We start from the raw sequence: 18,091 nt of genomic DNA on the forward strand, positions 1-18,091 counted from the left end.
AATCATGTAACACCATTATAATACATTTGTCTTGAACAATAAAGTTATTGTTGGTGTTTTTTAAGTTTAACATGTATACTATATAGTATAATACACACACACACACACACACACATTTTATATTAAATGTAATATAATAGGTTGTAATATAATAGAGACCAATGGTTCTACGATCTACTTAGGCTTAGTTACGATGCTTTTGAGAAACACAGCCCTGGACGTTTCACTGTTGCACATGGCAAAATACGGGCTGCACTTTTACACAGCTGTTTTTAAGTGCAAATTGGTATAGCTCATTGGCACCATATTCCGATTCAAAATAGTTATTACGAGTATTATATAAAAAAATGGCCTTGGTATACTTTAATATCAATATATAGCGAGAATGAATAAACATTCATATGGATTTCTGTGTTGGTTTCTGAACCTTTAATTAAAAAACATAACTCAAAAGACTTGGACACAAAGAGCTGGATACGAGAGATGTTTAAAAAAGGAAGAAATGTTAGGTTTCAGAGTGCAAGTTTTTGAAAATGATACCGTTATTGTCTCCATGTAAACTACAAAAATACCAATTTGTGAAAACGGTGACGTCATGTCCATGCGTATTACGTTCAAGTTTATAGGCATAGTGTTTCTTTAAAAGGTGACATCGCCAACTAGCCTGCATAATAGCCTACAGTGTTTTTAATGTTTTCGCGCAACCGTGTGATTCAACAGGGATAGGTTGTCACATGTGTGCGAAAAAACGCAAAGGAAAAACTGTTTTTTTTACATCGTTGTCATATAAATGTAGCCTGAGATTTTAAGTATGTTTACACGACAATAGTGTAGCTACTAAAAAAAGGTTTTCCTATGCATTTTTCAAGACGACAACGTTGTGAGATAATAATCCCGTTCACACAGATCCACGAAAACGATTAAAAACGCTGTATTATGCATGCAGGGCAGTAGTTGGTGATGTCACCTTGTAAAGAAACACTACATGCCTATAAACTATAAGCAAGTGCATGACGTCACCGTTTTCGCACATTCGCGTTTTTGTAGGCTAGTTTAAACGGAGAAAATAACGATATCTTTTTCAAAAACTCGCCTTTTGAAACCCATTTTCAAAAGTTTTGAGTTTTTAGGCACCCAAAACGCCGTTGTCGTGACCGGCCAAAACGCATTAAATTTTTTTCACTTTTTAGTTGAAAATGGTGTCTTGTCAATAAAAAAAAACACCCCCACCCACCTCAAGGATGACAAGGCATAGCCTACAGTAAATACTCTCATAAGGCGGAAAACGTCCCAATGTAGAGTCATTAAGTAATAAATACAGTGTGCAGCACACGGGGATATATTGGGTCTACTTTGTTCCCAGGTTGCACGCCTCGCTGGCTCGTAACGTGAGACACGGGGGGGAAACAACAGGGAAATATTTCATCCAGACTGACTCTTTTTAAACAAATATTTTAGCAATGCGCTGCTATTCTTCATCCCCAGCAGATGGACCGCTTTAATGATGCATTCTTCGCGATTAATTTAATGACTCTCTAATCATGTAACATCAGACTGCCCATTGTGGCCCATGGCACACGCACACCACGGGAGAAGTTTGCCCACAATTTCTGTCGCACGGATGGCTGTGTGGATTGTACCTGCTCATAGTGCTCCCTTTGTGCCGCGGTGCATGCTGGGTGCCGTGCAGCACCTGTTCACGGAGAGACACGGAGAGTGATTGCTCGCAGCGCCAGACCCGCTCAGGTCGGGTTTCTCCGGGATCGCACTACGTCTCCGGGCTGATTTCTCTGCCCGAGGTATTGTTCTGTATCGCTGCATCGGAGCCATAATAGAGCGGGCCATGAGGACTTTTCCCAAAAACAGGAGCTGCGAAGTTTACAGCGTCTCTGGTTTAGGAGCCTGCGCCCCCGCCGGTGCACCTGCACAGGTAGGAGAGACCCTCCATCAGCACCGCGCGCGCAGACGCAGCGTCTAGCGAATTCTACACGGTGATGATGCTTTCGAGCACTTTTAGTGTTTATTCTTACAGAATACATAATCCTATTTTGTGAGCCTGAGGGAAACATTGTTTCAACATCTGTGTATCAGTGTTTTTAGTGCTGCTGTGTCTCAAACTTTGATATTGAAGTGTTTTATTTTGTAGCAGATCAATACGGGAATAATATTAAAATAGCCTATAGTTAAAGTATTTTAATTCGTAGTAAATTTGTGTAGCCTAAATTATTGTTAGTGCTGCTGTTGCCACCTACATCAAACTAGCTATAGAAAACATGGATGTTTTAAATTATGTGCATAATATTATTTTCATTCCCACCTCATTTTAAGGACACATTTTAACTTAAAACAGCAATTGGGAAAATTTATAAATAGACAAAACATAGGCTAATTGTAAGTTTGTTACACTTGATGCAAATGTCAATATTCTGTGAAAATATTTGTCCAGTAGTAGGCAGCAATGATATTTCTAGTTTATTTTTTAAAACGCATAGATGAAAAACTTGCCTGGATGTTATATATCCAATTATCCAAGATAACCTGCTGATTTATAGATCATACCTGTTCTGTCATTTTACATCAAATTATAAGAAATACATTTTTTTTTTTCAGTTTTTTTTTTTGTCTTTTTTTGACTTCTCACCTCATTTTGGTGGTCACGTACTCTTTTAAAAAAGTTATTTATTGGCATGTATGGCTCCATGAAGAATCTTTAACATCCATGGAACTTTTCCATTACACAAAGGTTCTTTATAGTCTGAAAAAAGGTTCTTTATAGTCTGAAAAAAGGTTCTTTAGATTATTAAAATGCTCTTCACACTATAAAAATGGTTCTTTTAGTAATTGCTCACGGAAAGGTTCTTTGGGAAATGGTTCTTCTATGGCATCGCTGGAAACCTTTTATTTTTAAGGGTATATGATACATCTAGTTTCTAATTGGTTAAACTGTTACAACTCACCCTGTGTTACAACACTCCCCTCTCCCCTATGCAAACTTACAAAAGGTATTTTAAGCTCATTTCAGCTGTGATAATGAACTTAAACCTTTTAGTTTGGCCACGGGGTTGCCTGTGTCTAAACGTTGGTCTTGATGGTCTCATGAATGTGCTTGTCAAAGATGGAGTGCTGACACCGCTGAGAGAGGCCGTGGGAAAGCAGACCCTCAAATTACGCTTTGTGCGACTCCACAGGGGAATCCCACCAGGATATCCTAGTTCCGCGACCCCTTCCTCCTAATGAAAAGATGTTTAGAATGATGGGGGGGAAGCCAATTAAATACGACACATAGGTTGTTGTAGGGTGACAGAAAGGTTGTGATAATGATCATGAATTGTTTCGGTCTCTCTCAACAAGTGACGTTAAGGCAACGTTTCTCGACTTGTGTTTCACAGGACTTTGTGACAAAGCCTGTCCAGACGTCAAGCCCATCTAGCAGCGAGTCTGACATCAAGAGCCCGGTGGGCAAGAGAGCGGATTGCGGGGCATGGAGTAAGTGGGCGCTGAGAGTCTCTCCCCTCCTCCCTCTCTCGGCTGCCATTGCACTGACTCTCCATTTCCTTGCATGTAAGTTAAGACCCTCTGCTGTAGAGGAATGCTGAGATTATGATCTGGTATGTTCCAGTATAGCTAGTGAAGCCTCTCATCCTCGGCTGTCCAAGAAGAGTCTTCAATGAGAGCATGAAAATATTCTTATTTTGTTTTGCTTGATAAGCTACTCGTATACATTAGGCTGCTGTAGATATTTTTCTATATTCACGTGGCCCCCAAAATATGTTAAGACACTTTTGGATATTAAAGTCACACTTAAAAATTAGGGATGCACCAATATGAAAATCTTCGCAGATGCCGATAACCGATAATTCTTTGTGTTTGAAAGCCGATAACCGATAATATTGGCCGATAAATCTAAATCCAAATCCAAATAATTGTATAATTGTTGAGAATTTAATTACAAAAACAAAAGTCTCACCATTAAAGCCATGTCCCAAGCACTCATTATAATTTTATGTTGCCTATATGACAGCACATGTTGCACTTAACTGTATTTTCCTACCGCTACCGATATGGTGGCCGATATATCGTGCATCCGTATTAAAAATGTATGAATGTCATTGACCTTTTGTCAGAACTAACTTCATATATATAGTTGTTTTGCAGTTACTGTTAATTAACTGATGAAGATTATTTTTTGTAGATATACAATAAATTTAGTGTTCAAATAATTATTGAATAATGTGTTCAAATAATTTCTGTCTAAATAAACACTACAGTATATTAAAAGTGTTTTTGAAAGAAGTCTCTTATGCTCACGAAGGCTCCATTTATTTGATCAGAAATACAGTAAAAACTGAATTATTGTGAAATAGAAATTTAATATATTTTAAATAATTTTTTCCTGTGATGGCAAAGCTGAATTTTCAGAAGGGACCACTCCAGTCTTTTAGTATCATATGATCCTTCATAAACATATTTTGTAACATAAATGATTTTACTGTCACTCTTGCTTAATAATAGTATCCATTTCTTTAAAAAGGGAATAAATACAGACCACAAACTTTTAAAAGGTAGTGTAACTAGAAGAAAAAAAAGACATTTTTGTTCAAATGTGTTTTTAGTGCAAAAAGTCTTTTTGCAATATATGGCATCTAAATTGCATCTTTTCCCTGCATAAATTCTTAAAAATTAAATATTTTGCTTGAAAAGTATCTGTGTGCTTCTTTCTTTAAAATAAATGTCACTTGATTTGATATTTTGTCATATAATTCAAGCATTTTAAGTGTCCAGACACTTTTTGGGTCTACTATACGTAGTTAAACAACATTTTGAGAGCATTTAAAAATATAATATTATGTGTGTTCCTGTTCCCGCAGCCTCTCCATCGCCCTCAGTGTTCTACCTTGGAGGAAGCATCGAGTTCTCCAACCTCAGTTTCTCTCCAGACCTGGCAGACCCGTCGTCTACACAGTTCCGCCTCCAGTCTCAGGCGCTAAGCCATTACGTAAGCATAAACATACATAACAGTTTCTCTGTGTCGCCCTCTGCAACAAAGCCGGTTTCTCCGTGATCTCTCCGGAATGCGGCCGCTCTCCAGAGACCACTCAAGGAACGATGCTCGCCCCTGGCACTTTCAGACGCAAAGTCCGCCAGAGCTGCAGGTCCAGTGGTGCGCTCGTCCCTCATTGTCACCCTTTTAAATGTAAAGCAGGCCCTGCCGAGTCTTCGGCCGCTCCGTGGCCCTCTTAAATGTAAAGCCAGCTGTAACCGGAGCTCGGCTCGGTGTGAGGCGGTGCGGTGAGACCGGCTCCCAGAGGACTGCAGCTTTTCAGGGCCGAGGACAAGAACGGTGTTTGTGAGAGGGACAGGGCCTAGGTAGGCTGAGTGAGAGGAAGAGCAGTCCTTCAATAAAAACATTGTCTGTGGGCTTCCTCACACACAATCAGATGCTCTGTACCTCTTTGCTGAGAGGCTGCAGCCAGCGGAGAAAAGAAAGGTAGACCAGGGGACAGAGTAGGCCAGGAGAGAGAGAAAGTAAGGATATAGGCCACCGAAAGAGAGCGCAGGAAAGTGTGGGCCAAAAGGGCCAGTGTGTGCCAGTATCATGGGAATGGTTGGCATTTGTGTCCGCAGATTAATAGAGGCCGATGAGGAAACTGGCCAAGTGCTGCATTTCGTCCAGTGCGATGCTCTAATTAGCCTAATCGTAACCTGTGTCGTGCCTGTAATCCAGTTTAATAGCAAGGGAATGCGATTGTGAGAAGTGACGGCCTGCAAGTGTGCGCCTTTGCTCATAAAAGTTGGTCTAAATCTGCTGCCCGCCCCTCCATCCAGCACTTCGGGATGACATTGAGCCCCAGACAATGGCGCTGTTGTTGCACAAAGCTCTTGTTGCTCAAAGCCAATCTCACAAGAACAGCACTTTTGTGCCATGGCTGCAGGTCTCGCCTGGGCCACTGATGTCTCACCTTCTTCAGTGATGTCACGCCTTCCGTGGCTCTGATGTCACTGCGACGTTTCGGAACACTGTATAGGCTATGCCATACGGAAACTTCACGAAATTGGTAGATGTTATCAGTGGTTTGTTTGCGGTGTGTGGAAATGGGCGTGAAATACAATAGCGGCTGATGTTTGTCATGGTAATCAGTTATTTCATGGTGTCTCTGTCATCTCTTTGCTTCCTTTCGGTTGATGTACCGTGGATCTAAGTTCTCAGAGTTGTATGATTCTTCACCGTGGAGCTCGTATTACCAGCACTCAGGAATTATTGCATTTAGGTGAGTCTGTACATAAAGACGTAACAATTTATTTATTTATTTTTTTTTTTTTTTTATACATTGCATTTGTGTGCACATTGAATAATTTGATTTGTGTGCAATAATCATTGAATTTTCACATTTTAAGGTGCTTTAAGTAATTGCACAAAGTGCAACAGGAACTTGTTCAATTTTGAAGCGATAGTTCACCCAAAAATTAAAATTCTGTCATCATGTAGCCGACTCACCTTCATGTTGTTCCAAACCTGTATGAATTTCTGTCTTCTGATGAACACAAAAAAAGATATTTTGAGGAATATAGGTAACTAAACAGTTGATGGGCCCCGGGCGAGTATATGATTTTTGGGTGCACTATCCCTTTAAATACCTCTCTCCAAAACCCCGCCCTCAACAAACCCAAACATGCAAAATTAGGCCTATTTCTGATTGGCTAAGAAAAAAAATATTTTTTGCTGTTTTACAGAGCTGAGAGACAGTTGTGATTTATAAGGATATCTATTGCAGTGATGTCTGTCGGGTAGTGGGGACTTATTTTGCATGCTTTTTTCAAAAACTATCACTCTAATCAATTAACAAAAGAGAATAACAGAAAATCAATAACAAATAAAAAGACTGTGACAACTTTTAGCATAAACCACAAAGATCCAGTGTTGTTTTAGAATTATTTATTTAGTATTAAAATATTTATTAAACTTTTGATATTAGCTTATATATTAGCTTTTATTTTAGTATTTTAAGTTTTCATTTTAATTCGTAATTGTATGTGATTTTCAAAGTTAAAAAAAAAATAGTTCTATTTACCTCTCATTTATTTTTAGTCATTTAGTCATTTTAGTACCGCAATTTATTTCAAGGCAACATTTGTAACAATTTTTTTCACGTTTAAATTCTATTTTATTTCAGATTTATTTCAATCAACGAAAACTATTTTGAATTATTTCAGCTCTAGTTAACAATAACACTGAAATGATCTTGCAGTATCTTCAGTACTTTGACTTATAGTCACAGCTGTTGTAGCGGATGCAGATGTCATGTCTGCTGGCATTTTCAGCAGAGGTACATGTGATTTACTACTCTAATACGCCAGCGTTGCTCTGATGTGACCATTCGACCATTAGCAAATTAAAATCCAAAGCCCATCAACTCAAACTAAAGCAGTTTTAGGTGTCGTCATCTTGTTAAAAGTAATGTGTCCTGATGACAGTGAAGGAGTGGAAGGTCTTTGTGTGTACTACTGGAGTAAATTCTCTGCTCCTCCTGCTATTGCTGAGGAACTCCGGAGAGTGAATCCGGCCCGGTTGCAGCGTCGTCTACCTGGAACCAACAAGGTCCTTTTTAGCAAGAACGAGGAACGCTACTACATGGAGAGGGATGAGGACACACTGCGTCTGCTGGGTTAAGAGCACTTCATCCCTCGGTTTTTGTCCTTTCCAAAGTAAGGACAACACCTAAACGTGTGTTTCTGTGTCTGCAGGTTTGAATCCAGATGACGGTGGTGATGCTGGGGATGCTGGGGATGATGACGATGAAGATTCTGATGACAAAGCGGAAAAAATAAAGAACCCAAACTCTTTGCAGAGTGGCAAGTGGCAGTTGGGGCTGCAGGGTACAACCATAATACACTGTAAAGCCTGTTGAGTTTACTCACATGATTTATGAACACTGACTCATTTGAGTTGCCAAATGTTGGTTAACTTTAGTTCTTCTGTATCCTCCATGATACGTCGTAAGAAAAAACCCAATTTACGCCACAAGTAGGTAAGGCCATTCAAATGCAACCATGTCCCATTAATCCTCTGAGTAAACTCTGCATGCAAGTCCCTCAACCAGGCAGGTTTTACAGTGTACTATCACTACCATACTATATCATTCTGTCATGAAAACTCATCTACAATCATTATTTTCTGATTGTATTCTTCATTTATTCTCTCATTCTGATCATTTCCTACTCCCATCTGACTAACAGCCATGTCTTTTGACCTGTACGCTAAGTACGGGAACAATCGCACACTCAGTCTTGTCAGTCCGAAGAAGCCGTATTACCAGTGGAGGCTGCGGGTGCCGTCCGGCCACGTCGTGCGACTGGTCATTCTCACACTTCAAGGGGCAACACCAGGAAGCTGCTCCGCCAACAAACTGTCTGCTTATGATTTCCTACTGCCGCTTCAGAACAAGATCATCGCCAGGTAAGTGTGCCATCACATAGAGAATAGCATTTTTTGTCCTTTTGCAGCATCTTGGTTCGTAATCTCGTAATTCGTAAAAGTTTTTAAATGAGCACTGAACATAGTCTGTACATTTCTTGGCCTTAATTTGGTGCTCTACAATTGAATTATAATGCTTAGAGGTTTAGTTCACCCAACATTCTTTCTTGCATCACAAAGAAAGATATTTTGCTGAATCCAACTAATACTTTTTTTTCCATAATGGAAACAGATGCTGTCAAGCTCTAAAAATGCCCCCAAAAAAGCACTATAAAAGTGGTTCATAACTTCGTATGACTTCATAACTACACTACCGTGCAAAAGTTTGACATCTGTACAAGATTTTTTAAATGTTTTTGAAAGAACTCACCAAGGCTGCATGTATTTGATCAAAAACAGAGTAAAAACAGAAATAATGTGAAATATTATTACAATTCAAATGAACTGTTTTCTAGTTTTTAAATATATTAATACATTTATTCCTGTGGTCAAAGCTGAATTTGTCTTCAGTGTCACATGATCCTTCAGAAATCATTCTAATATGCTGATTTGCTGCTCAAGAAACATTTCTTACTATTATTATCCATGTTGAAAACAGTTGTGCTACTTATTATATTTTTGTGTGAAATTAGTAATTTTTTCAGGATTCTTTGATGAATAGAAATATCAAAAGAACAGCATTTATTTGAAATATATCTTTTTTGTAACAATGTAGTAGTCTTTACTGTTACTTTTGATTTTCTTTCAAATGTTATTGACCTCAAACTTTTGTAGAGTATATTCCAAGTCTTCCATATGAATCCATATGATTGTTTGTTGTGAGGAATAGACTGAATTTTAAGTCGATAATTGTCTCAATTAATACGCCGCATCAAGATTTGAATTGAATGTCATCACAAATGAAATCTGAGCCTACAAATAATTTAAACTTATGCTGCTTTGTCCCTAACAATATGATTCTTTTCCACTCCACACCTGAATACTGTTTTTTTTTTTTTTTTTTTTTTATGCTGTCATTGAAGATGCCAAAACATCAATCTTCTCTCTTCTTCTCAGATGGTGTGGTCTGCCAATATCAGGAACGTCCCCTGTAATGAAACTGACATCGTCTGGGAACGTCATGCTTGTCACATTTTCATTCAGTCGTCAGAGGCAAGGAGCCATCTTCAAAGCTTATTTCCAGGCTATACCCAAAACCGGTGTGTGAATTAGTGGTCAGCATGAGACGCTATCATTGTAGTGGTTATTCCTCTCAGATGTTCGAATTTCTTTGGTTCCGTGTCGCTGTTTTTTCTATAGAGTGTGGTGGTTTCCTCACTGCATGGAACGGCACAGTGACGTCCCCTTACTACCCCGCCTACTACCCTCCAAATGTGGACTGTAACTGGAAAATCAGGGTGAGCTAAGGCTAAAGGCTTTCCCATGTTTCCCATGAGCCTCTTCCCCAGTGTTAGCATGCATGCCCTGTGAACCCCATTCAGAGGCCTGGGATGCTCCCTCTTTGAGACGAGGGCCGCAGGGTGGCCGCTGCTTTGTGTAAGAGTGCGTCCGTTGAGAGTCTGGTTTCACTTTTAGGCTCCGTTGCCGGGATACCTTCTCTCCGTGACCATTGTGATGCTCGACATTCAGGATTCACCAGCCTCGAGCACCTGTGAAAAAGATTGGCTGGAAATAGGTGGCGTCAAGTGAGTGTCATGTCTTTCACGTGTTGAAAACAGTTGGCTTAGACTTCGGAATACGAGCTGTGGGTCTACATGCACTATAGGTTTATAATACATCCTATGAGAATCAGATCATATTTTTTGGCTGAACTAACAGCGTGTTTGTGTGCATGTCTGTATATGCATGTGTATGTTTTTTCTACGTTTCCACAGGCTCTGTAACCCAATTGGGGACAACAGCAGAAAGAGGATCTATTCTTCACCCGTCCTGCTGCACTTTCATTCGGATGAGTCTTTGACACATAAAGGTTTTTACCTGATCTACAGAGCCTTCTCTCCTGAAAGCGGTGAGTTCTTAGTATTCTGTTTTTATCCATTTTTGTTTTATGTAGAACAGGGTTTGATTTGTGGTATGTGTTTTGCACCTGAAACAATTGTCTCTGTTACTGCTTTGTGATGTTTCAGGGCCATTAAAAGTAAAGCATGATCCCAATGAATAATTTATTTTCAATTATTTTAGATTATTAATGATTTTAACCCTTTCACGCATAGAGGTCACTACAGTGGACAGCTATTCCAAAAGCCATTTCTTGCATATGCATGGGTTTTGATTGCACAGTTGCACATCAACTACTAGAGTGGACACTAGTGCGTCATCCTATACACTGCCACCAAGTGGCAAGCCATTGTAGCCACTGCCAGTCAGAAATGCCAAGTTGCTTCAGAATATCCATCCATTCCTTTTGTCCTAGAAGACTCTCGCAGGTGAATTTTTTTTTTTGTAACATCTAAGGAGTCGTATCATTATTACATTTTCCAAGTATTGTTTTTAGATTGGGAGGAAATTATGATCATTCATCTGTCCACTAATTTGGACATCATGCATCTCTAGCTATATTTCAGCTACAATTCTTACTATTACTTTGACTGTTGTTCTTCTGAAAATACTTCATCTGCAGTAACTTTTTTGGTTGTAAATAAATGTATTTATCATTAGAATGTAATTTGCAGTTACATTAAAAAGTAATCTGATTATGTAATGCGTAACTACTTGTTATATCAAAAAAGTCATCTGATTACGTAATCACATTACTTATAATGTTACTTTACTCGTTACATCAAAAAGTAATCTGATTACATAATGCATGTTACTTGTAATGCATGTTTCTTGTAATGTGTTACTTGTTACATCAAAAAGTAATCTGATTACATAATTCACGTTACTTGTAATGTGTTACTTTACTCGTTACATCAAAAAGTAATCTGATTACATAATGCATGTTACTTGTAATGCATGTTTCTTGTAATGTGTTACTTGTTACATCAAAAAGTAATCTGATTACATAATTCACGTTACTTGTAATGTGTTACTTTACTCGTTACATCAAAAAGTAATCTGATTAGATTACGTAATGCATGTTACTTGTAACCCTAACCCCAACACTGATCATTTCAGATGAGATTAAAAACACCTGATCGCTAGTTTTTTCCCACAGTCTGAAAACATCAATAGATCAATGTAGATTTCAGTCTGAGATTTTCTCAGAGAGCAGAGCTACAGTAGAAATGTGTCCATTTTGAACATAATCAGAATGATCAGCTAATAAGAGTAAATCGACATACTCTGGAAGACTGTAGGTAGCATGAGCGTTTTCTACATAGCCTGAGTTGGGTTTCCACACATAGGAAAAAAATCATAATTCATGCATGGGGTTAATTACATTTTTAAATCATGATTTTAGCTGTCCCACAATTTGTGTGCAGCCCTGTTGCCGCATGTTTTTCCCTGTTACAAAAAAATTACAGAATCATTCTTTAAAATTGTGCAATCTAAAATGCAACATCGTTTGGATCCTTTCTACAAAGTGGTGGAAAGACAAATAAATAATCATTAGGCTACATTCTGTTAAAAAAAAATGCACACCATATCATATTATACAGTGATGCTTACTGTATTTAAGCTCAATCATTCAACCCTGTTACCCAAGTTACTAGGGCAACATCGATTTGATCGAAAATCAACTTTTTTTGAAGATTAAATTATTCCATTCACTGATCATTTGTTGAAAAATAAAAATTGGTTCATTTTTTAAGAGTATGAGGCCATATTTTGTACCTCACTTGGGAAATGGAAAATGTAGTTACCGATTCATTTCTTAACCAAAATAAAATTCTTGACTTATCATGACATTACAAAGAAAACAAATGTAATCTTTCTGAATCATTTTCAGAGCACAAATTTACACCCCAGTAAGTAATGATCATGTTTATTCTCTGATATTAGCATGTCCGAGGCAGTTCCGCTGTGGAGATGGCAAGTGCATTCCTCTGAGGAAAGTGTGTGATGGAGAAAAAGACTGTTCTGATGGACGAGATGAGGCTAAATGCAGTAAGTTCATAAGTTATACTTACATTCTTTTCTACTGTCCATTGCTGTCTTATTTAATCCTGCTTTACTTTGCTTTTAGACACGTGTAAACCAGGAGAAGTTTATTGTAACGGTCAGTGCAGACCACACAGCCAGTGTAACACTGCATGTGGTGACAGCAGTGAAGAGTCTAACTGTGGTAAGAGTGTCTTTCTCAGTCCTTATGAAGATTTAATGCTCTTCCTGCATTCACTGATACCCAGAGATGTCTATTTTTATTGCTACAGATGTGTGGAGAGAGTTTGTGGTAAGACCTACCTAAGTTCTGGTGTGTGTTTGTGTGCGCGCGCACGTGTATACACCTATGAGTTTGTCAAGCTCATTTCTTTTTGTGTTCAATTTGTCCACTTTTTAGGTGGTAAATGCTACCATATGTGCCCAAACAAAATCTGCCTCCCCAAAGCCTCGGTGTGTGATGGGATAGTGGACTGCAAAGATCGCAGCGATGAACTCAACTGCACAAGAGCATGTGATTAAAACCCACTTTGCCTACAATTCGGTTCCATTCAGTCATCTTTCAGGGCTTATTGGCCCAAAAAGCCACATGGTTTTCTGTACAAACATATTCATAATAAGCAAAGCACACATGTATAATGTTTTATATGATCATAGTGTTCTAAAGTGTTTTTTTGGACATATGGACTGAGACTGTTTTTAATGATGCAGAATTATGTCCGCCTGATCCTTTGCAGTTTCAAAAGGATGCTCTCCCTCCTCCTTCAAATGTGGCAGTGGAAAGTGCTTGAGTAAGATCAATCCGGAGTGTGACGGCATCAAAGACTGCAAAGATGGTTCGGATGAGTTGCGCTGCGGTGAGCATGTTTAAAGAATGACATATTTACTTCAATTTAACTGCCTATAATGCTTGCAACAGTAACAAATGTCAACATACACATGTGCATGAAGGTTGTGGCACAAGGCCCAGGAAGAGGGCAAAGATTGTGGGTGGAACCGATGCCCAGACAGGCTCATGGCCGTGGCAGGTCAGCCTTCAAATGGAGCGCTATGGTCATGTTTGTGGGGCATCTCTGGTGGCCAGCCGCTGGCTCGTCTCTGCCGCTCACTGCTTTCAGGACTCAGATGCAATCAAGTGAGGTTTTAATCAGGCACCTACACTGCCAGTAAAGGTTCTTTTTAAAGAAATTAATACTTTTATTCAGCAAGGATACATTAATTTGATCCAAACCTGTGACAGTTAAAGATATTTAATATATACAAAATATTTGTATTTTAAATAAGTGCTGTTCTTTTGAACTTTCGGTAACACTTTAGTTTAGGGTCCAGTTCTCACTATTAACTAGTTGTTTATTAGCTTGCATATTACTAACATATTGGCTGTTTATTAGTACTTATAAAGCACATATTAATGCCTTAATCTGCATGACCATATTCTACATCCCTTAATCCTATCCAATACCTAAACTTAACCATTACCTTACTAACTATTAATAAGCAGTAAGTAAGAGTTTACTGAGGCAAAAGTCATAGTTAATAGTTGGTTAATAGTGATAATTGGACCCTAATCTAAAGTGTGACCGAACTTTCTATTAATCAAAGAACATCCTGTTTTCAACATCTGTTTTTAACATTGATCATAATGAAAATGTTTCTTGAGCAGCAAATCAGCATATTATAATGATTTCATGTGACACTGAAGAATGGAGTAATGATGCTGAAAATTAAGCTTTGCCATCACAGGAATAAATTACATTTTAAAATATATTAAAATAGACAATTATTTTAAATTGCGGTTTTTGCTGTATTTTTCATCAAATAAACGCAGCTATGATGAGCATAAGAGACTTCTTTCAAAAACATTAAAACCAACCCTAAATATTTAAACGCTTTTATTTTATTTTATTTTATTTTATTTTATTTTATTTTTTAATATACACACTGTCTAAATCTGTTGTCTCTCAGACTCCAAAACATGTGAAGCTACAGGCATAGTGTTTGCTCATGTTTTGGCAGGTATTCTGATGCGCGCTCATGGAGGGCCTACATGGGTATGCGAGTAATGAACTCGGTCAGCAACGCAGCAGCCACCAGGCAAATCCGCCGTATTGTCTTGCATACGCAATACGACCAATTCACCTCTGACTATGACATCGCCCTACTAGAACTAAGCGCCCCTGTCTTTTTCAATGAGTTGGTACAGCCCGTCTGTGTGCCCGCCCCCTCTCACGCCTTCACCTCTGGAACCAGCTGCTTTGTTACTGGATGGGGGGTTCTGACAGAAGAAGGTATGGCACAGTGTAGAAATACATTCAGAACAAACAATTGGTTCTTGTTCTGATGACTTTACCCACAGTTTTAAACACATGATTCATTTGATGACTAAAGATCAGACTACCACTGAAAAATCCCCCAGGATCCCCGTTGAAACAGGAATGTCACACACTAGATATACTACCTGTAGTGCTACTTGAGTTTGGTTGGTACCAAGATTTTTTGGTGATCTTATTTAAAATTGATCCTAAAATGCATGTGTAACTAATAAGAAATGACTGAAGTTGGTTTTAATTTATTATTATATTTTAAGTGTAATCTGAAATGCGTCTCTCTCTCTCTCTCTCTCTCTCTGTGTGTGTGTGTGCTCACTTTGGGTGTGTGCGGTTGTACGCTCAGATAACCTCGCACGATCAAGTTTTCTTTCTCCTCTTCTTGTGGTCTAATGGTTTAAAATCGCTTGAATGTGTAAATTGTCAAGAATAAACATGTGCGAATGATAAACTTTCACTCTATGGTGGTTAAACTTAGCAAATAATCTGTAAATCAGTAAACTTTAAAAATCAGAAGAGTTTTGGAAATATTAAACAAGTAATTATGTTGTAAAGACCGTTTAATATCATTAAATGCATTGTTTTTATCTGGAACCTTCTAAATTCCAGGTGAACTGGCCACATTGCTGCAGGAGGCCACTGTTAACATCATCAGTCATCACACTTGCAATAAAATGTATGATGATGCGGTCACTCCCAGAATGCTTTGCGCCGGAAACGTTCAGGGAGGAGTGGATGCTTGTCAGGTTAGTGTACACTTAGTCACTGTTTGTGTGCTTGTCAGTGTTCACGGTTCTTATATTCACGTCTTTGTTCGCACAGGGAGACTCCGGGGGACCTTTAGTGTGTCTGGAACGGGGCCGCAGGTGGTTTCTAGCAGGCATTGTGAGTTGGGGTGAGGGCTGCGCTCGACAGAACCGGCCCGGAGTTTACACACGTGTCATAAAGTTCACAGACTGGATTCACCAGCAGACGAAAGGCCAGGTGTGACGCACATTTGCATACGCACACATATTTTTACACCAGAGAACGGGTGATTTGCCCACGATCGAGGTGCACCGGCCCAGCTTTCGTGGTGCCCAGACACAGCGAACATCAACACCTCTGCATCGGAAGCAATTTCCCACCAATTCCTGTTGCTCGGCGTTTTAAACCTCCACCCACAGTCTGCCAGCAGCTTCACTCCCTTCTGTGATTCTTTATGCCCCACAATCTTAAGAACCACCCACAAAACAACTGTACTCTCTAAAGCCTCGACAGTGGACTACTAGTGTAGAGATTATAACAGGTTGAAGAGATACACATCTTTCATTATTTGCAGTGGAATGAGTTCTCTTGGTAAGATTTGTATTATTTGCATACAGTGACTAAATATTAGTTTTCATTCATTTATTCATGGTAATGGAATCTTTTTTTTTTTTTTTTTTTTATTGTTTAAGGATGATATAAACCCTCCACTTCATTGTCCATTTCAAATATGTCCAACTGTGAAATTGACTGCATGTCAGAAATTATGACCAACATCAATTTTAGTCTTGTATTATTATTATTATTACCATTTTATATGTTTTATAGGGTTTTTGTTTTAATAAATGATTGTTGGCTTCTCTTCCAGTGGGAGAAAGCAGTGGCAGCCCCTAAGACTCTCTCTACTGGTTGTGATTGACATTACATTACTCAGTACTCCTTTAGTTATGCAAACTGTATTCCTGACAACCAGATGTAAATGTCAAAACTGAGCAAATGTTGATACTTTATAATAGATATATGAAAATAGAACTATATTAAAAAGAGGTGCTACATTACTTCCACTCTGTGATTTTTTATTTTTTTTATACTTGCATGTGTTTCAGTGACATTCTAAACTGAAAAATCTTTTTTTCTGATTTTATGTGAATATAGTCATTGTTATAATATGTAATATGTGACCCTGGACCACACATCACATGTTGCACAGGTAGATCTGTGGCAAAAGCCAACAATACATTGTATGGGTCAAAATTATCGATTTTACTTTTATGGCAAAAATGATTAGGATATTAAGACGAAAGTGTTCCATGAAGATATTGTGTAAATTTCCATGCTACCATAAATATAAAAAACATTTATTTCTGTGAGAGAATGCAGCACAATCATAACATAAACATAAATGGACAACTTTAAAGGCGATTTTCTCAATGGTACCCTCAGATTCCAGATTTTCAAATAGTTGTATATCGGGCAAAAATTGTATAACAAACCATACATCAATGGAAAGCTTCTTTATTCAGCTTTCAGATGATGTATACATCTCAATCTCACAAAATTGACCCTTGTGACTGGTTTTGTGGTCCAGGGTCACATATGTATTTAGATGTACGAAAACTCACAAACAAGTCTCAGTTGTTTCTCCTAGACAGCAAGATTAAATGTTCAAATAAATAAACAATTCTGAAGTCTCCAGCTTCTCTGAGAAAAGACTGAAGTAGTCTCACCTGTCCTCTAGAGAGATCTCAACAATGTCTCAAACTGTGCTCAAATTGAGATTTCAAAATGATCTCTCAAATTTCTCATCGAATTCTAGTATCCACATTGATTGACTCTTTCTGTATGACAGCAGTCTCATTTAGGCCTTTTCTATTTCTCCTGAGGAATTTTAGGAGAAACATCTGAGACAAAGTTGATATTTCACAGAATTATAACTGAGATCAATGAAAGAGTGATATCTGAATAATACAGTTATTCCTCTGTGATCTTTTTGATTAATTCCTGACTTTTTGGTAACACTTTATTTTACAGTCCTGTTCCCCATACGTACATACTATGAACTTATTATAGTTATTACAAACCTAACCTTAACCCGTGCAGTTACCTTATATTAAGCAGTACTTTCTTAGGTAAATACACTGCAAGTAGTGCACTTTACTATAAAATAAAGTGCAACCGACTTTTATATTAATTTACTAACTTACTATATTTAGCATTGTTAATATTCCAGCTGCATAAGCTATAAGCATAATTCACATTGGTATTTTTTTTCTCACTCCTAGTCTCACTGAAAGAAAGCTCAGTTGTTTCCCCTCATGTATTTACTCTCCTCTTTTAAGGATAACAAGGGTGGGATAACTTCTGCATTTACAGCAATAAGCGTTTATTCATGACATGATGGATGAAGTAGAGGGAAGACACTGGAGCAGTGCAGAACATCGGGTCCTTGTGTAGGTCACGTCAGTCGCGCGGGATGGGTGTGTCGATGAGCGTCACGGAA

At 38.4% G+C, this 18,091-nt stretch overlaps 1 protein-coding gene across 1 annotated transcript; it reads left to right on the plus strand.

Moving 5' to 3' along the window:
• The first annotated feature begins 1,828 nt into the window (after positions 1-1,828).
• Positions 1,829-16,651, plus strand: LOC311283812 (suppressor of tumorigenicity 14 protein homolog). The gene is made up of 19 exons (XM_084398540.1): positions 1,829-1,930; positions 3,390-3,561; positions 4,869-4,996; positions 6,202-6,269; positions 7,474-7,664; positions 7,744-7,875; positions 8,236-8,455; positions 9,530-9,672; positions 9,773-9,870; positions 10,049-10,158; positions 10,348-10,481; positions 12,419-12,523; positions 12,603-12,701; positions 12,918-13,031; positions 13,255-13,374; positions 13,469-13,652; positions 14,534-14,805; positions 15,454-15,590; positions 15,667-16,651. The coding sequence occupies exons 1-19, from the start codon at positions 1,844-1,846 to the stop codon at positions 15,832-15,834; spliced, it is 2,682 nt and encodes an 893-aa protein (XP_084254666.1). The 5' UTR covers positions 1,829-1,843; the 3' UTR covers positions 15,835-16,651.
• The last annotated feature ends 1,440 nt before the right edge of the window (positions 16,652-18,091 follow it).

The sequence above is a fragment of the Rutilus rutilus genome (genome assembly GCF_951802725.1).
Source record: "Rutilus rutilus genome assembly, chromosome: 24".
In the NCBI taxonomy this organism is placed as follows: Eukaryota; Metazoa; Chordata; class Actinopteri; order Cypriniformes; family Leuciscidae; genus Rutilus; species Rutilus rutilus.